General features: G+C 57.2%; 6 protein-coding genes across 6 annotated transcripts; all 6 read right to left on the bottom strand.

Moving 5' to 3' along the window:
• Positions 1 to 291: 291 nt before the first annotated feature.
• FA10DRAFT_303270 (hypothetical protein) lies at positions 292 to 3,706 on the bottom strand. Its single transcript, XM_025525221.1, has 2 exons — positions 2,922 to 3,706; positions 292 to 2,853 (listed from the first exon to the last, which is right to left on the bottom strand). The coding sequence occupies exons 1-2, from the start codon at positions 3,440 to 3,442 to the stop codon at positions 597 to 599; spliced, it is 2,778 nt and encodes a 925-aa protein (XP_025375489.1). The 5' UTR covers positions 3,443 to 3,706; the 3' UTR covers positions 292 to 596.
• A 2,942-nt stretch (positions 3,707 to 6,648) lies between these two features.
• On the bottom strand, positions 6,649 to 8,021 carry FA10DRAFT_159635 (P-loop containing nucleoside triphosphate hydrolase protein). The gene is made up of 2 exons (XM_025518147.1): positions 7,572 to 8,021; positions 6,649 to 7,480 (listed from the first exon to the last, which is right to left on the bottom strand). The coding sequence occupies exons 1-2, from the start codon at positions 7,895 to 7,897 to the stop codon at positions 7,087 to 7,089; spliced, it is 720 nt and encodes a 239-aa protein (XP_025375490.1). The 5' UTR covers positions 7,898 to 8,021; the 3' UTR covers positions 6,649 to 7,086.
• An 11-nt stretch (positions 8,022 to 8,032) lies between these two features.
• FA10DRAFT_268493 (MFS general substrate transporter) lies at positions 8,033 to 10,119 on the bottom strand. Its single transcript, XM_025522354.1, has 6 exons — positions 9,613 to 10,119; positions 9,442 to 9,553; positions 8,653 to 9,382; positions 8,546 to 8,580; positions 8,317 to 8,488; positions 8,033 to 8,253 (listed from the first exon to the last, which is right to left on the bottom strand). Exons 1-6 carry the CDS (start codon positions 10,021 to 10,023, stop codon positions 8,157 to 8,159), a joined length of 1,557 nt encoding a protein of 518 aa, XP_025375491.1. The 5' UTR covers positions 10,024 to 10,119; the 3' UTR covers positions 8,033 to 8,156.
• Positions 10,120 to 11,189: 1,070 nt separating this feature from the next.
• Positions 11,190 to 12,236, bottom strand: FA10DRAFT_223817 (Pkinase-domain-containing protein; the record flags this gene model as incomplete). Its single annotated transcript, XM_025518587.1, has 1 exon — positions 11,190 to 12,236. A coding segment is annotated over one exon (1,047 nt), but the record flags the coding sequence as incomplete, so codon positions are not given.
• Positions 12,237 to 14,372: 2,136 nt separating this feature from the next.
• On the bottom strand, positions 14,373 to 19,103 carry FA10DRAFT_268495 (hypothetical protein). The gene is made up of 8 exons (XM_025522355.1): positions 18,650 to 19,103; positions 18,315 to 18,573; positions 18,194 to 18,256; positions 18,082 to 18,140; positions 17,934 to 18,010; positions 15,889 to 17,875; positions 14,511 to 15,828; positions 14,373 to 14,449 (listed from the first exon to the last, which is right to left on the bottom strand). Exons 1-8 carry the CDS (start codon positions 18,996 to 18,998, stop codon positions 14,392 to 14,394), a joined length of 4,170 nt encoding a protein of 1,389 aa, XP_025375493.1. The 5' UTR covers positions 18,999 to 19,103; the 3' UTR covers positions 14,373 to 14,391.
• A 121-nt stretch (positions 19,104 to 19,224) lies between these two features.
• On the bottom strand, positions 19,225 to 23,174 carry FA10DRAFT_303275 (hypothetical protein). Its single transcript, XM_025525222.1, has 7 exons — positions 22,798 to 23,174; positions 22,639 to 22,724; positions 20,431 to 22,571; positions 20,228 to 20,361; positions 19,952 to 20,173; positions 19,772 to 19,896; positions 19,225 to 19,709 (listed from the first exon to the last, which is right to left on the bottom strand). The coding sequence occupies exons 1-7, from the start codon at positions 22,858 to 22,860 to the stop codon at positions 19,343 to 19,345; spliced, it is 3,138 nt and encodes a 1,045-aa protein (XP_025375494.1). The 5' UTR covers positions 22,861 to 23,174; the 3' UTR covers positions 19,225 to 19,342.
• Positions 23,175 to 23,289: the final 115 nt, after the last annotated feature.

Here is a 23,289-nt window from a genome sequence, read left to right on the forward strand (position 1 = left end):
GGTCCACGTCAGGAGAGGGGCGATCTGTATTATACGCGAGGCTCCGGGTGGGGTAAAGGTCCGTTGCAGCTGAGATAGGCCAAGGCAAGGACGTATGTTGTTGGACAAAATAAGCAGCAGCTGCAGCGTGCGTCAAGCAGACACGCGCGCGCGCGCGCTTAGATTTTCGATCGGGCTCTCATTCTAAACGACGGAGCGCCACAGCTTGCCGCTCGCTCGCTTGCCCTGCTCCCTATCGGGGACGACAAGGCGAAGGAACACTCGTTTAGATGCAACGCAACGATGAGGCATGGGTCATTATGATTGCTTCTCGCCCCAACGGCGCTGAGCGTGGTGGACATCTTTGCCAGAGGGCCAAGGGTGATCGCTGTATTTTGGGGGACCCTCAATTGTGCTTTTTAGGGACGAGACGGATATCAGTCCGTGATGCCGCGGCACGTGTTCCGATAACACATCAGATCTTCTTTGTGGAGAAGTGCATCTATGATGGTATCACATCAAAGCGGGGCATCAAGATAGTATCACATCAAGGGGAGCATCGATGACGACGAAGAATCGTGATGAATGCGAGAGAGCAGCAGCAGTAAACAAGCACGTCAGCCAAACCACCAGCTGGACTTTATGGACGGATGATGGGAGCTGCCCATATTTTCGTCGCCATTGTGGCTCTTGGCAGGTGCGCATTCCATCAGCACAGGCTTGTTGGCTGCAATGCCCAAAGGAGGGAGATTGTGTCCACCTGCTTTCCCGAGCGAGGCAGGGAACGGGTGCAGCTTGCTGTCCTGAGGATCGTAGTGCGACGATGGCCTGGGTTTCTGAGGCTGACGTGTCGGGGCGGGGCTGGCTTTGATCACAAGAGGATTTGTCGTTCGTTGAAGGAGCTTGCGAGCAGAGTCCAGAGCAGAGGCTGAAGGCATGACAAAGGAGGAGCCTGCCGGGTCGCCCAGAATGTCTTCATGGGATCCTTGATCGGCGACATCTTCAACGTGCCCATCGATCGACTGTTTGCCCGCCCAGGCGAGCGAGATAATACCCAGTGCTAGTGCGTATGGAACGTCCTTCAAGCCCGACGTCCAGCCTGATGCTGCAATTTCGTTGCTGCTTGTGGATGCGATGGAAGATATATCAGAAGAGAGCGCTTTTCGCCTCAGGGCGTCACTGCTGCTCAGCGAGGAGGCGAAGGAAGGGCTCCTTGATGCCGCATCCTTTGCCCTTTGTCTGAGCCCATTTGCGAACTCCTGCGACGTTGCTGGGGGAGCCAACGATGCTGACGCGCCTGACGCTGATCGATGAAGGGAATGAAGACGGGTGCGCCTCGAAGGTTCCTCAGATCCTTTGACAGTGGCGTCCAGACCAGTGATTGGTGCGTCAGATGGCTCTTCGACGATGACTTCCGAAGGATAGGCAGACTTGTGGGGTGATCTGACAGAGGCGTAGCTCTGCCGAGCAGCCGGTGCAATGGCCATAGCGACCGCGTCTGAGCCTGAGAGGAGCAGTGCTGAAATACGGCTTGCCTCGCGTTGTGCTTTGCTCTTCCTCTTTGCGCCATCTTGAAAACCCTTGGCCACCTTCTCGCCCCCCAAGTCTGCCTGTAGGGCTTCGGCGATCAAGGCGGTAAGGTCTGCTGCTTCCTTTTCCGGTCCATCGCTCCCAGCACTGCTAGCACTTCGTCCTTGCTCGTGAAATACCTTGGAAAGGCGCGCCAGTCGTCTGTGAAGCCTTTGAGCGCCATCTTCCAGCGAGACGTGCATAGAGTCTCTCGACGAGCCAAGCAGGTTCGGCCGTGCCTGAGTCACATGCTGCTCGTCCGGATCGATAGCTTGGCGAACTATGCACGTCGCATCTCTGTCTCCTCCTGTCTCAGACTCGCACTTTTCTGCGCCACCGTCTTCGTCGCTACTTTCGGTTTCTTCGTCTTCCCTCTCGCTGTCGTCCTGATCGGGTGTGCCTGGGATCGTCTCAGAGCCGCTTCCAACTGCAATGCTCAGTCTTGATCTCCCACTGCTAATGCCCACCGAGTCGGAGTCCATGGTAGACTCTTCCTCAGCCTCGCCTCTATCTGTCGGGAACGGGTAGCCCTGAGACCCGTTTGTGGCATTGTGTGCGCTTCGACCGTTGGGTGAAGGTGCAGAAGAGCCTGGCAGCCGCGTCGAGAGGCGCTGCAGCGTCAGTCCGTATGGCGGGTCGCTATGAGCAGGCGCCGACTCCAAGGAAGAGACAGAAGACGCTGGTGGCTGCGTAGCGGCGACGTGATGCGATTGCTTCGAGCTCGTTGTCGAGACTCTCCTTCCGCTTCGTCTTCTCACAGTCGACGCTGACAGCATGCCAAGGGTATCAGGGGTGACGAGCGCTGGAATGCAGCGATTTCGCTGCCAGAATCCATACTGAAGCTCCACCACTTCCAGCATGTCTGTCTTCTCTATACTTTCCGCCGGCTCTTCTTCTCCAATCTGCGTTGGAGCTTGTCGCAGCACTGCTGGGATTTCCAGCTTTCCAGCTATCCTTGCAATAGCTGCTACACTTCTCGGTACCATTGAGCCGGCGACCATGCGAATAACGCTCGCGGGCACCCAGGCAGCCATTTCGCCCAAGTCCGAGACTTGGGTGACTCTGATCGCCGCTTGGCTCACATCGTCGTCGCCCGGCAGACCGCTGGAGCCCAGATCTTCGACGAGAAAACCGCCGATATTGAGTGGAAAGCGGCTGTAGCCTTTTCTCGGAGGCAACGAGGGATCCTCGATAGAGCAGCTTGCCGAGACGAGACGGACCTTTTCGGGCGACGAGGCGTCGTCGGAGTCGAGACGGGTATCAGCAGTGAGGAGGACCATGTCTCGCTTGCTTGCCACGAGCATGCTGTTCGACAACGAAGCGTATCAGCACAGTCTGCTACCGCCAGAAGACCTCTTGGGAGCCGTACTCACATCGAACCGAAGCGCATGTACTCGACCTTTGCACCAAGCGCAGCCGCAATTCCAGCCTCTCGCTCGTCGAGCTCCGCGTCCGCGTGCAGCCAACGCCTGACATCGCCTTCCTCGATGCTTCCGTCCCACAGATACCGGTTGGTGGTGTTGGCCATCAGCGTCCAGAACTGGCGGGCCGTGACGCCAGGAACGACGAACTGGACCGAAAAGAGGTGTTTGTTGGTTGCAGGATGTGCACGTACGACGATGGACGGAGACAGATCCGGCATGCTCGAGGGTGCGCCCGTCGAAGAAGTATGCAGTATGTTCCAGTCGGCGATTGGCACCTCGTCTACCTCTGCACCATCCTCTTGGCTGAGGCCCCTGAGTGCAGTTGGGTCGACATAAGCCACAAAGCGCCTCAGCAGTGATTGCGCATCCGCCAGCAGCGTGGGGGCAGCTAGGGGTGCTTGCGGTCCCTCTCTGCTCTTAGCCTCACCCCTGCTGCCCAAAGGAGCCGTCGCCGCTTGCCAGATCCCCATGCTCTGATCCTATCGCGTCCGCATCCAGGAATTGAGCCTTAGCGATAGTGTTGGTCTCTCTCGGTCACGCGAGCTTGGTCGGCACGTCTTCGCCCTCGTCGTCGTCCTCCTAATGTTTGTGGGGCAGCTCTTGGCTATAGTGAGTCCGAGTGTCCCTTATCGCAGCACACCCGCTCGAAAAGTCGACCTCGTTGGTGTGAACGCCTTCCTTGCGCCGCGCTCAATCGTCAGGCTTCGCTTGGTCCTTCGCAAGTAGAGTTGGTCCTAAACATTAGTTAGACTAACACAGGTCTCAGCCTATGCGCGCGAAATTTAAGCTCAAAGGCGAAGGCTCGGTCAGGGGTAAGATAGGCCCTTCACCCATCTCATCTGGCGCGCCAAGTACAGTGCTTTATCTTGCCGAAGAGCAACGCTGCTTTGGGTGTGTGGATGAAGATAGCACTAGTGATTTTGGACTTTGTCCGAGAGAGTCTGTACAGATGGGGAAAGTCGCTGATTCGGAGGTATGCGCTATGGTACAAGGAGCCTGAGTCGTCAGGCATACTGCTCGAGGTTGAGCGTGAGCGTTGCGCTCGAATTGAGCTCTTGATTGCGCAGCACGCCAACGAGGGACGAGCTGCGTTCGTAGAGGGAAGCTTTGAGGGAGATGACAATGAACTGGAACTTGGTGCTGGCCCTCGAACGGATGTAGGATGCCACCTTGGCCACATTCGTCGAGTCCAGCGCGGCATCGACCTCGTCGAGGACGAAGAAGGGAGCGGGCTGATAGCTGTGAATCGCAAAGAGCAGGGCAAGGGCCGCCATCGTCCTCTCGCCGCCCGACAGCTCCTCGATCTCGCGGAATCGCTTCAATGGCGGCATCACGTGGTATTTGAGCCCGGCATTGTACGGCTCTTCGCTGTCCTCGAGGGTGAGGTAGGCTCTTCCGCCGTTGGGAGCGCCCTTGCCCCTGGTCAGGTCCTTGTACACCGGATCAATCTGGCTCTCGATGTGCTTGAAGGCCTTGTTGAACAGGTCGCAACGCAATTGCTTGATGCGAGCAAATTCTTCGCGCGCCTCCTTGACCTCATTGCGGTACTGGTCAAATTCGGCTTCGGTCTCCTTGAGCTTGCTCTCAGTGTCGTCGAGCCTCTGAACAGCCTTCATATTGGGCGTCATCCTCTCAATCTCTTCATTGGCCTCGTCAATTTTGCCTTGAAGCTCCCTACCCATGGCATCGCTTCCGTCCACCCTTTCGTCGTCGTCCAAGCCAGAAAAGTTGACCTCGACGCTGTAGTCGGGCACCGTGATGGCCTGCTGCGTCGCGTCCTCGTCGATGTCCATCGAGGTCGTGTTGCCCTCGTCTCGGCTAGCCTCCTCCAGCGGCACCTTCTTCAAAGAGCCTTTGATCAATGGCAGCTCGATTTCCTCGAGGCGGCAGCGGCGGTAGATGGCTGATCGTTCGATTGCTAGCTTCTCAAGCTCGTCATTGCGCGCTGTGACGTCCTTGTGAACAGCTTCGAGAGCCTTGGACGCACGGTGGGCCATCTTCCTCGCTTCAGCCAGCGTCGCCGTCCTGCTAGCATCCTCTGTCTTGAGCTGGTCCAAACGGCCCTGAATCTCGCCGATGCGGCTCTTGATCTGTTCGATGTCCACTTCCAGCTGCTCCTTGTCCTTCTTGAGAGAGTCGATTTTCTCTTCTTCCTTGGCAATGACCCTACGGTTCAAGCCCACCCGTGCCTCTGCCTCGTCGAGCTGTCGCTTCTCAAAAGTCTTCTGGTGCTCCAGACGCTTCATTTGCCTTTCATACTCTAGGCGAGCATCGCTCTGCTGCTGCATGACCTTGAGTTGCCGTTCCTCATACTCGCGGATGTTGGCGACACCGATCCGGGAACAGAATTGAGCAAATACGGCATCGTCCTCTCGGTCTGCGATGGCCTGTAGCAAGTCGGCTTCGTTCTCCGTCGTCTGCAGCGTCGTTCGAGTGGCATCTCTCTTCGGCGTCGTCTCGTTGATCTGCTGCTCTACAATGCGGAGCTCATCACGAGCTCCTTTCAAGCGTTTCTCGACCGAGCTTAGCTCGTCCTTCAACGTAGACAGCTCGGCCTCGTACCGGCCAACTTGTGCAAGGAGCTTGTCGTCTTTCACCAACTCGAACCTCTGCTTGCCCAGGTCCTTGAGCTCTCCCAAGAGCTGATCTCGTAGACGGTTCAGGCCGTCAATTTCATGGTCTTCGAATCGCCTCGAACGCTCTTCGCCCGTCTGGCCACCGGTGATGAGACCTTGCTTGTGGAAGACGGTACCCTCAAGCGTCACGGCTGCAAATGCTTGAAAGATAAGTTCCCACACTCTCCATTCTTGTGAAACAACAACGCACCCTTGACTTCCTGCTTCTTCTCATAGCATACGTGCCTGGCCACGTCGATCGTGTCACAGACCAGAGCATTGCCGCAGGCATACTGCATGGCCCTCTCGAGCGAGGAATCGAATTGGACGACATCGATCGCCAGACGAGCACCTTTGGCCACGCTTCTCAGGCGGTCATTGATCGGCTTGACCTGAGCCGTGTCGAGTGGGATAAAAGTAGCTTGGCCGGCTCGCTGGTTGCGAAGATACTCGATGCAGCCAATTGCCGTCTTCTCGGAATCGACAATAATGGCATCCGCGTTTCGGCCCAGGACGGTCGTGACAGCCAAGTCGTACTTTTGCTGTGTTGGCTGGCAAAGGTCAAGGAGCCTTCCTCGGACGCCCGGAAAGGTCTCTTTCAGCGTGTTGAGCGTTGCCTTCATCTTTGCCTCTCGCTCTGAAGCCTGCTTCTGGTTCTTGGCATCGAGAATCTTATTGAGGCAGATCTGCAGATCTTCGTTGAGCTTGATCTCACGCTCAGCAATCTTCGACCTCTGCTTTTGAGCCGAATCAAGCTGGTCCCGCGTCGACTTGAGACTCGCTTCGACCTCTGAATGCCTTTGGTCGAGATTCGCCTTGCGGTCAGTGAGTGCATCAACCTCACTTGATAGCTTTTCTCTCTGACGCTGCAGGGCTGATAGCTTCTCCTCGAGGTCCTTGAGAGCTGCTCGCTGCGATCGAATGTCTCGGGAAAGACTCTCGAGCTTCTGACGTTCGGACGTTGCTCGCAGGTTGGCTTCCCCTTTGAGGTTGTGATAATCTGTGAGGTCGCTGTCGCTCAGTGTGAGTCCGCGCGCACTCTGCGCCTGTCTTTGCTCTTCTGCAGCCTGGTCAGCAGCCTGCTTGGCCCGCTCGTAATCCAGCTCCAGTCTTGCAACGGACGCCTGGTATTTGGCCACGTCGCGCTCCACAGCCGTGCAAATCTTCTCGGCGTTGGCCGCCTTGCGCTCGGCGTGCGCGATCTTCTCGTCTAGAGCGTCAATGCCTGGCAGCTGCGCCTCGAGCTCCTTCTCTCTTCGGCTAAGCAACCTTTGCTCCTTGATGAGCTCCTTGGCCGTCTTTGCCTGCTCCCTGCGCGCATCCTCGACGGCCTTCTCCTTTTCGCTCAGTGTCTTTCGAAGATCTGGCAATTTGGCGTTCTGCTCGCCAATGTAAGCTGAATGGGTATCGATGCCTTGCTCGATGTGATAGAGACGCCAGAGTAGGTGACGCAAGACGTGTTCATCCTACGCGCATGCATACAGCGGTCAGCCTCATCGTCATCCTCCATTGCAGCTCGTCTTCAGACTCACCCTTTCCAGCTGAAGCTTTTCAAACTTCTCTGCCTCGCCCTTTTGCTCTTTGAACTGCTTGAGCTCCGAGTTGATACCTCTGCGCTTGTGATAAGCAAACGTCGAGTTCTCCTCTGCCCTCTGCTGAGCCGCTTTGGCAGTGTCGTATGCATCCTTGTGCTCTAGCGACCCGCTGATCTGATCGACGAGCCTGCAGAGATCTTTTGCATTCTGAGAAGCAATCGCCTCGACGTCGCCTTGGAAGACGAGGAAGTTCTTGGCCTTGACGAGGATGTTGAAGCCCTGGAGCTTGCTGATATACGTCGATGCATTGAGCACACGGCCATTGAGCCGGTACTCGCTCGAGCCGTTCGCCGTGATGCTGTGGGAATGAGCTGATCTGTCAGTCTCATATGTTTTCATATACGCTGCGGCTCATGGGCCACCTTGGTACCCATCAAGTCTCTTCCCACCTTCTCTGAAAGCGATGCTGCCTCCCAGTGCTATCCTCAAAGACGGCCGTGACATTTGCCGTGCTCGCCGTTCCTTCTCCTGCTGTTTCGTCGTCATCGTCATCCTCAACATCACCGGCCCTCCTTCCTCGATAGATGAGGTCGCGTAGCTGAGTCGAGCGCAGCTGCGCACTCCGGACGCCCAGCACAAAGGAGATGGCGTCCATGAGGTTGCTTTTGCCGCTTCCATTGGGCCCAATGACTGCTGTGAACTTGTCAAAGGGACCGAGGATCTGCTTGCCCCGGTAGCTCTTGAAATTTTCAACCTCGAGCTGAACGAGCGGCATTTTGGCGTCGCGTCGTCTCTCGTTGTCGTCGAAGTTGATGTTGAAGGGTAGCGGTTGGTTGGCTTGAGAAGGGTGCGTCCGAAAAGCAATTTCAAAGACGCGTCAAGGACGCGTCGCGGGGGGGTAATCTTCACTTCTCAATAAATTTGTGCGGACTGACTTTTCGATTTAGCTTCTACGGTGTCGGTGAATGCAAAGAGTACAGGGATGAGCGAGCACATGAAGCAGGACTTGTTGCAGAGCAGTAGACGGGCTAAGATCAATGAGGTGCATCCTCGTCGTCGTCAAAGTGCTCAGCGGCCCAAGGCGACTTCTTGCGAATGACAGCACCCTTGTAGAAGAAGAACCAGGAGACGCTGCATGGGCCATGTGTCAGCTGCAACATCCTCAAACCATTCGAGTTCAAGGAAGAGCCTCACGGAATAAGAGGTAGGCCGAGGAACGCAATCAGGGACGAGGCCCAGTGGTTTCCCAGATTCGTGTACATCGGACCAGCGACAAGGGGAAACACGGCCCCGAAGATGTTCCTGATCAACACAACAGCGCCCAGGGCTGAAGCAGAGTATTCTCGGTAGCTGTCGACAGTCCAGCCTAGCAGATGGAAAGCGTCAGCAATGGAAGGGGATTAACGAAACTCGCGCAACTCACTCATGATGCCATACAAGACTTGGAAGAAGCCGATTCTGTGGCAAGAGGCACCTAGGTCAACACTTGCAGCTGCTCAGGTGGACAGGGCAAGGACTCGTTGAACCTACCCGAAGATGACGGCTCCGATCAAGGGCACGAGCCAGTAGATCGAGGGGTAGCAGGTCCAGGCGAAGAGGAAGAGGCCGATGGGGAGCAGGCAGCACCCGATGGTGCCCGAAGCCATTCGAGCTTCTGGCACAGAGGCCCCTGCCCGTTTGACCTTGCGCTGGTAGTACCGCTCCTGGGTGAAGGGGAACAAGCAAAGGCCGATGGCTTCGCCGACGATAAAGGCAAGGAAAGTCAACTGGACCACTCCCGGATGCTTCCAAGCGTAACCGCCATTGTCAGGACCAAAGACCATGACCATAGCGGTGTTAAAGAGGAAGATTAGACCGTAGAGCAGGCCGTTCCAGACGGCGGCGAACTGTGTGATGGGCTCGGTGAACAGGAAGACGAAGGGCCGAGAGAGAGAGACTCGCAGCATCTGCGGCACCGTCTTCTTCTCGTCCTGTCGAACAGACACGTAACGATCATCGCCCGTCTGCTTCCTCAGTCGCGCGGCCCTTTTCGCGAGGATGATGTTGTGGCGCGTCTCGGTGAGGGTGAGCACGATGACAAACCAGTGGACACCCATGATGAGGATACTTGTCAGGTAGAACACCCAGCGCCAGCCGAGCTGCTGGGCAATGAAGCCGCCGTAGACGTTGCCCAACTGAGGGCCAATGGTCGAGCCAAACACGTAGATTGCCATCGCAGGTCCGCTCTCATCTCGACCCCAAAGATCCGAAATGACGCCGCCTGGGTCGATGCTAGTCAGTATTCCTGAGCGAAAGAACGACACGGCTCAACGAGCTCACCCGTGTTGGCCAGCGGAGGTGAGCTAAAGCAGCCAGTCAGGAAACGAAAGGCAAAGAGGCAACCCTTGTTGGGCGCAAACGCGACGCCGAACTGGAGAATGACCCAGAATGCCTATCTCCTTGGTGGTCAGCCATTGGAAAAGAGGCGACAAGAGTCGATCAACAACTAACCCAGCAGACAACATAGATGATCCTCCTCCCGAATGCCTCAGAAAGCGGTGCGACGACCATGGGAAACAGGGCAAAGCCCAGGACATAGAGACTGAGGCCGACTGTGGCCGCCTCTGAGCTCATGTTGAATTCCTTCTCGAGCTGCTCCTGACCCGTCGAGTAGGCGCTGGCCTGCGAAGCGACGAGGACATTGAGGTAGCTGCAGAATATGGTCAGATACCACTTCTTCGCCTTGCTCCAGTTGCGCGGATTCTCGGCATCGTGTGGCTCAAACGTGACCAGGTATGGATCGTTGACTTTTCCGTCCTTCGAAGGCGACACACGGTGGTCCAGCTCGACCACGCCGTTGGCCTCCTTGTCTTCGACGAGGGTGTCGCGCGGCGACGAAGACGTTTTCTTGCTCTCTTCCATGGTCTCTGGATGGTGAGAAGAGGAGGACAAGTGGGTCAAGACAGCCTGAATCCGCGGCAGAGGTCCCTCCCCCTCCTCAACGCAGATTAATTGTTGTTCCGCTCCACCTCTGTTCTCCACCAAACAGAAGAAAAAAAAAACACCGTCATTGCTGCACCTGCATTACTCAAACGACGCAAATGGGAATTCCACCGCTCCTAAAATACAACAATAAATAATGCCCTGGCCCCAGAAAAGCAGAAATTAAAAAAGGAAAGATTCAGGGTGCAGCAGCCGTTACCGGCGTGGGGCGATGCAAGCCAATTTCTTCTCCGCTCTATCTCCAGGGAGCTGTTTCCGCTAGCAGTAGCAGTAGTAGTGCTTGTTGCGTGCAAATTTCGAAGCAGCCGCTGTGCGGAAATGAGCGAGCCTCACCAAACACTTTATGTAGAGAGGTCTCGCATCGCGACCGACCCTGCTATGCTCTCTCCAGACCGGATCATAGTTTTGCTGCAACGCATCCGCGATTGTCTGGGATTGCAAGGACTGCACTGTCGTGTGTGCGCGCATGCGGGGAAGGTACTGCACAGCTAATAATACATCAATCACTCCAAGGAAGCACACGCTAAAAAAAAGGCTCCAAAGACGCAACGACTCAGTCAGCTTTCGAAGGTGGACGGCCGCAGCCACTCTGTTTTGCTAAGAGTAGTAGTACGGAGTATCTGTCTCTGCTCTTCGCAAGACAGCATAGGAAACGACATCAGCGCACAAGGCAAGCAGACCAGGACATTTGGACGAAAAACCGATCGCTAAAGCGTTGCCGCAGCTGCACCGTAGGCATAATTTTCCGAGTGCCATCGATGCCGCCGGCAACCTCGGCTTGTAATCCAAGGCAGACACTATTTCTCTTAAAGGGAAAGGGCGCAGTTCTCCCAGGGAAAAGGACTGGAATAAAGGCTCGTCATCGCATTGGCAAATCGTAACAAAAGAATTATAGACATCCATCCGTCTAAGGCTGCGAAAGAGACACGGCCAGATGAGGAGAGAAAAAGTCGATCCGACCGTTGAAAAGAGGTAGTGAGAGAGAAGAGCATCTTCCCTGCTTCTCTCATGTATGCGCGGGTGGTCTGAGTCCTAGCGAACAGACTGCCGACATTTCCCTACGACAGCTGAGCGGCCACGACGACATGCTTGTGGTCGGGCGCAACATTGTTCTCGCATACGGAGATGGACTGGAACCACGGATCCTTGAGGATATCCTCTGTCATGTACCTTCCCTTTGGATCAGGGCAGAGCATCTTCTTGAGCAGAGGCCGGCACTCTCGTGGGCTCAGGTTGTTGAGGGGCGATGGCGCATTGCTGCCGTGGTATTGATGGACGAATTCCTTGAAGGTTGGGTCGCTCATCTTGGCCACGCGCCACGGCAATTCCTGGAATTGCATGCAATAGAAGACGACGGCGGCAGCCCACACGTCGACGAGGCGGGCATCGTACTCCTTGTGTTCGAACTGCTCGGGGGCAATGTATGGCTCCGAGCCACACAGACCTTTGGAGTAGTGCGTCGACTTCTCCCAGCACATGCGGAACACGTCCGAGACGCCGAAGTCGGTGATCTTGATGTGCCCAACGGCATCGAGCAGAAGGTTCTCGGGCTTGATGTCGCGATGGGCCACACCCATGCTGTGCAGGTACGCGATGCCGTTGATGATCTGCTTGAAGCAGCACTCGACCTCGGCCTGAGACATGCCGCCTCGCTTGATGGCCGCGTACAGGTCGCCACCGGGGCAGTATTCCATCACCTCGCACCAGTGTCGATTCTCGTCCTGGACCAGGTCGACTGTCTCCACGATGTTGAGATGGTGGAGCGTGGAAGAGATGCAGAACTCCGAAGTGAGCTTCTTGACGTACTCTTTCTCCGTTTCGTTCTTGCGGCGCTTGCGGAACTCCTTGACGGCATAGAGCTTCTCGGTGCTTCTGTCCCACTTGTGCGCGAGTCGAACGACAGCTGTGGCGCCCTTGCCGATGGCTGCCTTCTCGCAGACACCGTACTTCTTCAGCAGGCTGGCCGTCTCGCCGCCGCCCTTGCCGCTTTCGCTACCTCCTTTCTTGCTTCCACCGTCCGAGCGGTTGCCGGCTGAGGTGTTGGATCCGCGCCTGCTAAGCTTGGGGGCAGAACCCATAATCATGTCTCGGAGCGTGCTGCTGGCGCTCGACTTTGCGTCTGCGTCTTTCTTGGTCTTCTTGACAGTCGCTCCAGTCGCTTGGCCGGCATCTGCGTTCGACTTGCTGCCCTTGGCCTCCCAGTCACGGAGTGCCGCGGCGGTGAGTCGATGCCCCGACTCGCCAGACTTGGCGTCTGACCCGTCTTTGCCATCCCGCTTGATGCTGACCTGGCGACTCGGCGGCTGGCTTGAGGGTGGGCTGGTGACGCTGCCGGGACCGCCGCTACCGAGCTGCACGCTGTGCATGGCGTTCGACAAGCCTGCGTCGAGCGCAGGCGTGGCCAGCTCGTTGGCAGGGCTGCCGGGCGGCGATGAGCCCCTCGATGAAGTGGAGCGATAGTTGAGGTCCTGTGGTCGAACTATGGGGCTCCTCGACGGGGACGCGTTGGCACCACGTGCGGCACTCGAACCAGGACCTTGGTCTGATGAGGAAAGCATCCGTCGCAAGATGCCACGGTTGTCTTTGTCCTTGTCCTTAGCCCCATCAGCGGGCGGCGACGAGGGAGAAGTAGCCGAACCGTTGGGCGAGGTGACCTTATTGCCATCGATGCCCTCGATAACACTGCCGCCGCTGCTGACCTTTGTCGTGGCGTTGCTCTTTCCTCTCGGCGACATGGCGCGAGGAGGTGGAGAGGAAGGACGGGAGGAAGGCGCAGTAATGACCTTGCCATCGACTGTAGCTTGAGATGCCGCCACCACGCTTGTCCCAGCGTCCTTGTCCTTGACCTCCGCAGCCACCCCGTTAGTGCCGCTGGCCTGTTGCTGGAGCTGCTTCTGAAGTGCAGGCCTCGGATCAAAGGGGCTTGATTCGCGCACAAGTTCGAGTCCCGTCGACGTGAGGGAGTCGTGCTTGGTCATACTGTTGTCCTTGCTCTGCATGCCGCTGAGGCGATGCTTGGGATAGTGATGCCTCTCTGGCGAAGGCGGTCGAGAGAGGTTGGATTCCGTTTCGCTGTCCGAAAGCATCTCCCTCGCCATCCGCTCCCGCTGGCCGGCCTCCTCTGCCGACATCCAGGCCGAGGACATGCTGAAAAGGGGCTTGGATGCACCCGGTGGACAGGGCATCTCCTTGGCAATACCACCGCCACCATTACCGCCATTTGCGGAAAGAGAGTTGCTGGCTGTGGAAGCCTCCTTGGCTGACACGGACGACGTGGACTGTTGGTCCTTGCCAGTCGCAGTCGGATCTTGCTCGGACGTCATGGTCGGTTGAGGGAAATCTCGATCTAGCACAGTGGTATAAGGCGTTGGGGGCTTCGTTCTAGCGCGGGCGATTCGCCGAGGCAAGTTAACGGTAGTGGCAAGGTCGGGTTCTGGTTTTGTCGTGTGACGGTTTTACCAGCGAAGCTCAGTAGCTGGAGCTCACAATTGTTCGCTACAGCTCATTTTCGACGGGGAGTTAGGTGCAGAGAAGCGAGCGAACCACGGGTGTGTATGTGTCGCCACCACGACCGCGACCCTTGGTGATTTGGTGACGGAGCGACGCGGACGGATGCAAGGTGCGCCGATATGAGTGCACACACGCCACAGTCGACGTGAGGGCGTCGTCTTCTTCACTCTTCACTCGTTCGGTAGAGGGACGAGTACCTAGAAAGAGGAGAGAGAGTGGCAAGGGTGAGGGAGTGGCCTTGGGTGAGGGTGCCGAAGCCGCGCCGCCCCTCGTCAGTGGGCGCGCCGTCAACGGTCGCGTTTTCGTTCTAGTCGAGGTCGGAAGTGGATAGGCAGTCGTGTGATACACTGGGGTCACTTTCCTGTCGATGGTAAAGGTTGTGAACGAAGGGGATTGTGGCACGACAGTCGTAGCCCTTCGCCGCCCTGGCCAATGGCTGCTTGATCAGGTGTCCAATGCCGGGGGCCACCGCACCTGAGAAATTGCAATTTTTTTTCCCTTTTCCCTCTGGGCAAAGGGCAACAACGACCGGAATAGACGCATCATAGCCCACGTGGATTTTCCGACTAGCCAGTCACGCGGGCCAGAATACCAAAACAATACACGGGGTTAGTCAAGGTCGATCAAATGTGGCGCTGCCACAATTCTGACGACGCGCACGGATGGATGAACCAAATGGCAGCTATGAATAAGTCCGCTCTCCGAAAGCCCGGAATACAGGTGCCGTATCTCTCTTTCTCATTGCAGAGCAGAACAGACCTCCAGTCTCGTGATGGATTAGAAGAATTTGCTGATCTTGTCTTTAGCCGCCTGTTTAACCATGTCCTCTCTCGCGCTTTTGTGGGATTGAATTAGCCGGAGACAAGCCAGAAACCCTCAGCCGGTCTAGACCTCACCTTTTCATCCACTCTTTCGCACCGCGCTCCAGCGAGCTCATGCCCTGCTCGAGGTTATTCATCAGTTCGCCCCTCTGCTTTGCCAGGTCAAGATTCCATGCTGCTTGGTCAGCCGCCGACTGGGTGTCGTGAACCGCCTCTTTCCTCATATCTTTCTTTCTCTGGAAAGCGCCATCGTGAGAACCGCTCGCGGAGGTGGTTGGCGCGGCAGCGTGTTGCTGTTGAGCTGCGCGAGCTTCCGCTGCCTGCTTCTTTTGGGCAGACACCTCGACGTGTCGTGGCTCAGGCAGCTTGGGCAGCGGGGGCCGTTTCGGGCCCGCGAGCATCTCGTCAAATTGGCCGCCTTGGGTGAGGCTGCTGCTCTTGCCGCCGAGCCACCCAACCACGCTCGATGCCATGGCGCCCACAGCACCGGGATGCAGAGGCACCGATACAGGTGTGTACAGCAAGAGCGACGGAGGGCCTGGGCGGGGAAGTGTGGCAAAGATGGTCCACAGCCGCACATCCAGGCTTGATGCCACCTCGACAAAGTCGCCACTGCCATCAAAAGCGGCCTGCGCCGCACTTCCCAGCCTCTCGCCCTGCGTCTTGTTGTGCCGCTGTAACCGTGTGAGGTCCACAAGGTGAGGAAGCGAGAAGATACGAATGCTCGTCTCGCTCAGTACGGCGCAAACCTTCTCGCCGCGCCGATCCACCACGCCGGCGGCCACGATGCGCTCCCCAACGTCTGCTTTGGCCAGACGAGGACCGGTGATGCCCACTCGGACGACGAGGGAATTAAAACCGATGCCTAGAAGCACATTGTAGTCCGAGGGAGGCACGCTGCCGGGGTTCTCGTTCGCCCGGGTCTGCTCACGCATGCTCCTCTGCAGCTCGGCAGGGACAGCTGTGCAGACGTTGCCAGCCATGTCGAGCACCTTGAGCGAGACAGGCCTTGCTAGTTCGTCAATGCGTACGGCAGCAGTGCGCACGCAGTGCCAGTGCTGGTCCATCTGCTTTGCAAAAGTCCATACTGATGTCAAGCCATTGTCGCGTGTGACGAGAAGCTGAGGCGATAGCACGGGGCTCTGCACAGTTCGGCAGATGCTGAAGAGGAGCTTGGAGATGACGCTCTTGCCTTCCTCGTCGACCATCTTCTTGGCTTCGCGCGTCTCAAGTCTGGCATCATGCCCATCGCCAAAGCCCTCCCTGATGATCAATTCCGGCCCACGCAAATCAATGACTGCGAGCGCAGGCCCACATGCAACGGCCAGGAAACCAATGTCGGAGACGCCGACCGCTGTTACCTCACCACGCGCCAGCTCCACGATGATGTTTGCTGCAATTTAGATCAGCCATCCGTCCTTCAACATCTCAGAGAGACAAAATTGATACCTACGCTTGAATCCGTCAGTGCTGTAGCTGGCAAGGTGAGAGATCCTCGTGATCTCGTCGACTGGGCCAGTGAATTGCGAGGCTGGAACTTGTGGTGAAGGCGCCTGAGGAGATCTCGGCGAACCAAGCAAATCCTCGCCGAATCTCTGGGACGATGAAGAGGAGATGACGCTTGAGCGATTGCCGGCTGCCATCCTCTTGGGATCCCTCTTCGGTCTTGGGGGAGGACCACCCTGCTGTCCTGTTCCTTGGTATTGCGCCGGTGAGCGGGGATTGCTACTTTCTCTCGAATGAGATTCCATGCGCAAGTCTTCGATGGCGCCAGCCATGGCTCCGTCCAACTCCCTCATCGAGTCCCGATGGGCATGCAATCCACCCGTGGGGCTCGAGGGGACTAAGTGAGAGACCATGGCCGCGGCCGCGTCTTCATCCTGCTGTACCTCTTCGGCGACAATGTCTTGAAGCTCGTCCTTCTCGGAGAATTTGGCAAAGCCAAATTTGAAGTGCAACACCTGACCGCTGCTCAGGATTATGGCCGTCTCGAGGATGTCTGGCGCGAATGCAACATCGGAAACGCGAAGACGAGAAAGATTGCCTCTGAGTCGGTCAAAGATGGGGTGCCCTGTCATAGACCGATGGTTCACAAGGTTGCGTACCGAGATGGTGAGGTGAGGGAGCGGGGATGGAAAGCCCTTCTGCAAAACAAGGTCCGGTGGTAGAGCTGGATTCTGTGCTTGTTGGATTGGCGATAAGGACATATTGGATGGCGGCTTGGCGTGTCCGAGAAGCAAAAGTTGGGGACTAGCGTCGTGGAAACGGACGGTACCGTCGAGATGCCAGGTGATCAAGACTCTGAATCTTTCTGCTCGGGCCATAATGTCGAGCTCGACCCTGTCGCCTGTTCCGCCCGCTGCGGTGGGACTCGCCTCGCCTCCGTGAAGATGCAGATCCTCGCCGTGGAAAGATGAAGCTGCTGCATCCTGGGCCATGTCGCTGCCGGCCCCTCCGTGGGACGGGCCAGTCACATCCCTTTTGCCTGCCAATTTTCGATATGCATTGGTGGACACCTCGACCAGCCTGGCGCCAAGAATAGCGCCTGAACCTGCTGTTGCAAGGGCCAGGGGTAGATTGAGCGTCTTTTGCTGGAAATTGAGCTGCCTTCCTGGCACATGCTGTATGCTACTCCCAGGAGAGCTTGGCAAAGGTATTGCTGACTCCCTCTTGGGCCGATCGCGATCTTCTGGAGGGAATGCAAAGGCGACCAAGCCACGAGCTGCAGACGGAGGCGGCAGAGGAGGAAGCTTGCTATCGGACGCGAGTAAAGCGATGATGGCAATAGGATCATAGGCCATGCCGTAGTGTGGATTGCCTCTCGGTATCAAGAGATAGTCCTCCACGGTCGAATCAGTAACGTACCGACTCTCCCTGACCGTGTCGACAGAATCTCGCAACAATTGTCGCGCGCGAGCGATTGCGTCGGGCGTCTTCGAATTCCACAGCGAAAGAGCTGCGGCGTAGGGAGGAAAGTGCAAGCACACGAGACCCGAGGAATGACGTTCTGTTGCGCCGCCCAGAACGGTGAGGATGCTCCCCTTTGTCGGTGGTTGGCTATCTGCGTTCTGTTGCCTGCTCGTCGCATTGGCGGCCATGTCGAGCCACGACTGCTCGGGGAAGCCTGACCAGCTCAGCTTGAAGATGGGCTCTCGACTTTGTGGTGGACCTCCCGGGATATCGTCGGGTATGCCGACCACTTTGTCCACATCGACGCTCTCCAGTGTTCTGACTGTGAGGGGCTTGTCGTCGTCCTCGATGTTCCAGAAAGCGATGCATCCATCTTCGTGACCCGAAGCAAAGACGGCACCGTCAGAGCGCCAAGCGATACATGTTGCCGGCGCCGACCGCTCTGTCCACATTGCCTCTGGTGGGCCGACACCCGATCCGGCTGCGCCTGGCAAATGGCGAAGCTGAAACGTCTTCAAAACGGCTCGTTCCTGTGCGAGAAAGCGCTGAGACCACCGTAGCATTCCTTCGGTGCAGCATATAGCTCACCTTGACATCAAGGAGGATGATCCCGCCTTCGTAGGCAATGAGGAGCTGATTGATGTCCCGCGGGTGCGTCTTGATGTCTGTTCCGAGGCGGTATCATGAGCATCTCTGCCTGCTTTCCTTGCCGTGACTTACACATCCGTCAGCTCACCTATGACCAAAGGAACGTGCCGCCGATTAGGGGCATCAGGCACACCAGACTTGCGGAGGCTATGGAGCGTGTCAACCTAGAGACGTGCGACTCTCTAAGGCGACATACTCACATCTCTTCCTCTTCCCACCACAGATTGGGCACCCTGTACGGGCTCGGGCTCATTCGTTCCAAGCTAGAGAAGGTAGAGGATCAGAATGTATCATGGGATCTCGGAAAAGCGACGCACTCACTCATACGTATCAATCGTTCCGTCCCTCAGCCCCATGAATAGGTGTGAATGGGCCGGCGAGGCCTCGATGCAAAGGACGCTGTTCCTTGTGCTGTATGCACCGACGCGCATCGGCGTGTCCGGGTGTGGGGGACCACTCAGACCACCGCCTGATGTGCCCGAGGAGGCCCTGAAAGGGTTGGCGGTCTCTGCGGAAGCCTTCGCCCTCGCCTGAGGGTCGCTCCTCGATAGGTCAAAGATGGAGAGATTGTCCTTCACATCTGTTGTGGCGAGCTCATTGTCAGCTCTATCTTAAACGCTCGCTTTTCGGAACCTCAGAGCACACCAGCAACCCACCAATGACGATCAAAAGGCTGCTCCCTGGCTTGAAAAGGAGGTGCTTGATCTTGAGCGCCGGCCGGATCGTCCACGAAAGCTGTACGGCGGGCGACCCGAAGAGATGAATCGTTCCGTTCGCGGTGCCCACGGCCAAGTAGCCCGTGACTGGATCCGTAGCCATTGCACAAACCTCACCGGGAAGAGCGAGATTGGACGTCGAAAGGAGGCCCTCTGCAAAGGTTGAGCCCCCCAACCCACTGCTGCTCCCTTCGCCCATGGCGAGGCTCCTCGTCCAGTCTGCATGCTCGAGCTCGGGCGGGATCTTCTGCGCGATCTCGCCCAGTCCTTTCAGCCATGATGGCGGCATCTCCCTACCCTATTTCTGTCTCTCTTCGCCAGTCTTTTCTCGCGACTCCCTCTTGAGAGGCAGAGACAGAGATGGCAGAGGAGGATGGGGCGTGCGAATGGTTGCAGCAACTGACTGCGTTTCGCCTCCACTGAACCGGCGATTTTATTTGGCCTGCACGTGTCGTAGGGCGTGCCGTGCAAGCCACAACAACCAAGTCGGCAACAGCAAGGAATCGGGCGTTCGGATCTTAAGATACGAATTGAGAAAGAGAGGACATGTACTGGCGATGACGATACACGGTTGGAAGAGAGAGAGAGAGAGAGAGAGAGAGAAGAGTGGGGAAAGGATTGGAATGATACATGTCAAGCTCCTTCGATCTTGATTCTTTGGCCATTGTCGAGCCTCGTCCCCAAAGGAGGGGGCGTTCCAGCCGGTGTCGGGACGGCCGTGATGACGCCTCCAACTTGCTGGTCGGCTCTGATGAGCTTTCTTAGGACACCAGAGGCCTCTCTTTCTAGCTCCCATCGCGATCCTCTGACTTCCCGATCGACGAGCTCCAAGACCGATGCAGTGAGATGATAGGGGTGTTCCGTCGGGGAGCCGTCCTCTGGCCTCTGTGTCGTCACCTGATTCAAAAAGGCAGTCGCCTCCGCTCTGGTTCTCTCAAATGACGGAATCGACGGACGTCGCTGAGCAAGATGGCTTGGTGTTATCTGCAAGAGATTTGACCTTTTAAAGCGGCATCAACGTCAGGATCATGCAATTGAGCTAGAAGATATGACGGAACTCACAGCGAGCTGGGCCCAGATTCGGTGCCGCTATCTTGACTGCGCGGTCTTGCCTGATTGTGCATTTCCGGTTTCGCCTTGGGCGGAGCTAATGCCTTCCCATATGCCCATAATGTAAGAGCACAGAGCTGTGGAGAAAAGGTCAGGAAACGCCAATGAAGACCGGAGGAGGCCAAGTCTCACATATTGGACCCAGTGATGGTGCAAGAGCTCATCAAATCCGGGAGTGGTCGCGCCTCGATCTTCAGCATCGACCAGGAGTGTAGCCTTGAGAAAGCTTGCCGCAAACCAGGCTGCGATGCGCCCGTCGCGGCTCCTCGCCCACTCCTTGCAGGCACGTCTCGAAACGCTGAACGTGTGATGGTCGATGAACCGGCCGAGGACGGTTGGCAAGCCGGCATAGATCTTCAGACAGCATCAGCGTAGGAACAAGAGGGGAAGAGACGTCTGTAATCTCACTTGAATATCAACTGAATCAGCGTGCAACACAACTTGCGCCCACACCACGAGGCTGTGGCTTGCTCGAAAGATGGCTCGTGCCGTGGCCGAGGAGGTATTATAGCACGCAGCATCAAGTCTGAGCTTCCAGGCGCCTGTAGGGAGAGTAGAGGTGATCAGTCTAAAGCGAAATGACACAAGCTGTAAGCCGAGAAAAAGCTCACTGTAGCTGGCCTTGATTTTGTCCTTCCAACTCGAGATGCTCTCGCTCGTCTCGGGGGCTGCCAGCAGCGTCTGCTGCTTCCACTGGAGATCGTATGCGACACTCATTAGGCCATGGAGAAGAATAAACTGGGGAAAGCTGTCTTTATCCGACATTGGCGGTGTATGATCCGGATTCAGGCTGGCTTTGAGTGCAGCAATGAAGTACGACGGGTCTTTGCTCCGTTGGCGTCGAAGCTGCGCCCAGTCCCGTGAAGTCTTGGCGATCCATTCTTCCTCGTCGCACGGAAGCTGAAGATGAATCTGGAAAGATGAGAGGGCGGGAATGTGCCGGAACATTGTGGCGTGCTGAGCATCCAAGATGAAAGCAAAGAATGCAATCCGCTTCTTTTCCTCTTCCCTAGACCATGCGCGCCATTTCTCCTCCGTCTGGCTTGGGAGCTTGACTTTCGAGGGCGAAAAGACGGCGTTGCGTCGGGCCAGAGTGATAATAAAGTTGTGAAAGAGATGTGCCGTCTCGTGCTGCGGCCGGGTGCCCATCAGCTTGCCAAAGATCTCTGTAAGGAGCATGGCCTGGAGCATCGACAGTGTCGCTCGAGCCGGTCGGAAGTCGTCAAAGGAGACGTAGGCGCCCCACAGCTTGCGCCCGATGCGTTCGGCGAGGAGGTGCGCGGCGTCATCGGCAAAGTGAGCGCCGCATACGATGATTGCCGAGAGGAGCATAGGGTCGGCCATTCTCGCTGAAAATGTGGGTCGGTGGATGAGGGGGTAGATCGTGTTGAGCTTGGTGAAGAAGAGGTGGATGTAGCAGCGCAGCGCCGACGGCGTGAACAGAGGCGAGCTAGGGAGCTCGGGCAAAGACGAAAGGAAGAAGAGAAGGCGGTCGCGTGCCTCTGCATCGACGTCGAATGCCGCTTCGTTGGGAATCTCGCTTTGGAGGCTCGCAAAGAACGCCAGATCTTGCAGCGCTTCAGTTCCCGCAGCATCGCGACCATCAAATCCAGCCAAGGTCTCGTCGATGCCAGCAAGACCATCGTGGTGACCCATGTCCTCCTGCGGTGGCCAGTCATCCGAGCCTGTCTCGAGCGAGGCAGTGACACCCTTGGTTCCTTCGTCGCCGTCCTTGGCTATGTTGGATCTTGCGCCACTGAGCTCTGAAGCCATGTCCTCGGCTCGCACCGACAAAGACGGATCAACACCGTCAAAGAGCCAGTCGTAGTCAGCTGCCACATCGGAAGCATCGGGAAGCGAAAAGGGGAAGGCATCGGGACCGGTTCCTTGTTGCGAAGACAGGAGCATGCTTCCATTGGAGCCCTGGTTTCCAGCAGTGACCCCTCCACGCCAGGTTATGTGCGAGTCAACCGAGGCAAATGGCGCGGTTGACGTTCGCGGCGAAGGCTGTTGGGCCTGGTACTGGTTCGTCGAAAGATCTGAAAACACATTTGGTGTCGCCGTCGCTGGTGCTGGCGCAGGAGGCGGCGGCGGCGGTGGGGGATGTACGGGCGCATACGGGGGGCTCGCGTACTGCTCCGACGAAAGCCAGGATGGTCGATTGGATCGCGAGTCCTGCGGTTGGGGTAGGTATGGATTTTGTGGATGCTGTTGGTGCTGCTCCTGTTGCTCGAAGAGCTGGTAGGGAAGCGGAGGCCGAATGGACGATTCGCCATTGCTTCGTGAGTATGAACTCGGTGGGGTGCGCGAGGGATACTGCGATGGATAGTGAGCAGGTTGTAGATCCGTAAATGGCGAGGGTATCGGCGCGGACGGCGACACTGCATTCCCATCGACAGGCCTGACTTGGTAGGCAGCATCAGACGATGCATACATCTCGGCGGGATATGCTCGTGCATACCCCATCGAGGGTCCTGCCGGTCCTGCTGTTGCTGTGGATTGGGTACCGTTGCCACCCTGCCTCCGAGAATGCTGCTGGTGCTCGCCTTCGTCATCCTCCTCCTCATCTTCTTCATCCTCGTCCTCATCCTCGTCCTCGTCCTCGTCATCGCCACCGTCAGTGCCCATTCTAGACTTTTTCGAGCTGCTGCCACCGTCCTCGCCCTTGCGCTTGCCGCTCCATCTCCCTAGTGTCTTTCCCCTCACGGCGTGCCTCTCCAAGTGCCGCGCCAGCAAGTCCTGACGAACGAAGCTGCGATACATGCGTCAACACCTTGTCTCTTCTGGAACAATTCTTGAACATGACCAAGCAGACTCACGTTCGATCACATTGGTTACACGCTAGCACCCGCTCTCGGTCGTGGTTGAGCTTGTGTCTGAGAAGATGGTCCGGTCGCGAGTAATGCTGGGAAAGCGTTACTTCAGTCAGCTGCGCAGTCGGCGCCAAAGTTTGCCCTTTCCGAGCAGGGGGAGCTCACCTTATCGCATCCGGGCCTGTCACACGCGTACCGCTGGCCCGGATTGGCCTCCTTGCGACCCATCCCGCGCTGCTTCGCCTCTCGAGATTCAGCGGCCCGGCCCCTCCTACAGAACACACTCGACCTGGATCCCTTTGTCGCGATTTTTTTTTTTCGAGCAGGGCCCCCACCCTTATCGAAAAGGCGGGGTAAGGAATTGCGCAGCGCAGACGTCCGGTCTGGCTGGCCGTCGGCAAGGGTGGCTTGTGTTGCCTGCGAAAGATCGGCACCGGAGGACCTTCGGTGCGTCGGTGCGCTTGCTTGTGCCGCGTCTGCCCAAAGTGGCCTTACGTGGGCTGAGCGTCGTGCGAGCTATCAGTGGAAGCCAACGACCGCTGGGATTGGACATGGATCCAGGCCCAAGATTGGAAGTGAGATGATGGGCTGATCACGTGAGCGCGTTCGCGCGCGCCCCCCCGTCGCTCGCCACAAAGTCCAAAGTCTGAGTTGGGC

The sequence above is a fragment of the Acaromyces ingoldii genome, assembly GCF_003144295.1.
Source record: "Acaromyces ingoldii strain MCA 4198 unplaced genomic scaffold FA10scaffold_5, whole genome shotgun sequence".
Taxonomy (NCBI): Eukaryota; Fungi; Basidiomycota; class Exobasidiomycetes; order Exobasidiales; family Cryptobasidiaceae; genus Acaromyces; species Acaromyces ingoldii.

What these genes read in the sequence shown, in the direction of transcription:
- FA10DRAFT_303270 (XM_025525221.1), bottom strand. Translation starts at nt 3,442, where the DNA reads ATGGGGATCTGGCAAGCGGCGACGGCTCCTTTGGGCAGCAGGGGTGAG. An exon ending in TACATGCGCTTCGGTTCGAT is followed by an intron (nt 2,854 to 2,921) that starts GTGAGTACGGCT and finishes GTTGTCGAACAG; the next exon opens with CATGCTCGTGGCAAGCAAGC.
- FA10DRAFT_159635 (XM_025518147.1), bottom strand. Translation starts at nt 7,897, where the DNA reads ATGCCGCTCGTTCAGCTCGAGGTTGAAAATTTCAAGAGCTACCGGGGC. An exon ending in CAGCATCGCTTTCAGAGAAG is followed by an intron (nt 7,481 to 7,571) that starts GTGGGAAGAGAC and finishes TCATTCCCACAG; the next exon opens with CATCACGGCGAACGGCTCGA.
- FA10DRAFT_268493 (XM_025522354.1), bottom strand. Translation starts at nt 10,023, where the DNA reads ATGGAAGAGAGCAAGAAAACGTCTTCGTCGCCGCGCGACACCCTCGTC. An exon ending in ACCTCCGCTGGCCAACACGG is followed by an intron (nt 9,383 to 9,441) that starts GTGAGCTCGTTG and finishes GCATCGACCCAG; the next exon opens with GCGGCGTCATTTCGGATCTT. An exon ending in AGTCTTGTATGGCATCATGA is followed by an intron (nt 8,489 to 8,545) that starts GTGAGTTGCGCG and finishes TCCATCTGCTAG; the next exon opens with GCTGGACTGTCGACAGCTAC.
- FA10DRAFT_268495 (XM_025522355.1), bottom strand. Translation starts at nt 18,998, where the DNA reads ATGCCGCCATCATGGCTGAAAGGACTGGGCGAGATCGCGCAGAAGATC. An exon ending in CAGCCTTTTGATCGTCATTG is followed by an intron (nt 18,574 to 18,649) that starts GTGGGTTGCTGG and finishes TCGCCACAACAG; the next exon opens with ATGTGAAGGACAATCTCTCC. An exon ending in GCGAAAGAGTGGATGAAAAG is followed by an intron (nt 14,450 to 14,510) that starts GTGAGGTCTAGA and finishes ATCCCACAAAAG; the next exon opens with CGCGAGAGAGGACATGGTTA.
- FA10DRAFT_303275 (XM_025525222.1), bottom strand. Translation starts at nt 22,860, where the DNA reads ATGGGTCGCAAGGAGGCCAATCCGGGCCAGCGGTACGCGTGTGACAGG. An exon ending in CTGATTCAGTTGATATTCAA is followed by an intron (nt 20,174 to 20,227) that starts GTGAGATTACAG and finishes TGCTGTCTGAAG; the next exon opens with ATCTATGCCGGCTTGCCAAC. An exon ending in ACCATCACTGGGTCCAATAT is followed by an intron (nt 19,897 to 19,951) that starts GTGAGACTTGGC and finishes TTTTCTCCACAG; the next exon opens with CTCTGTGCTCTTACATTATG.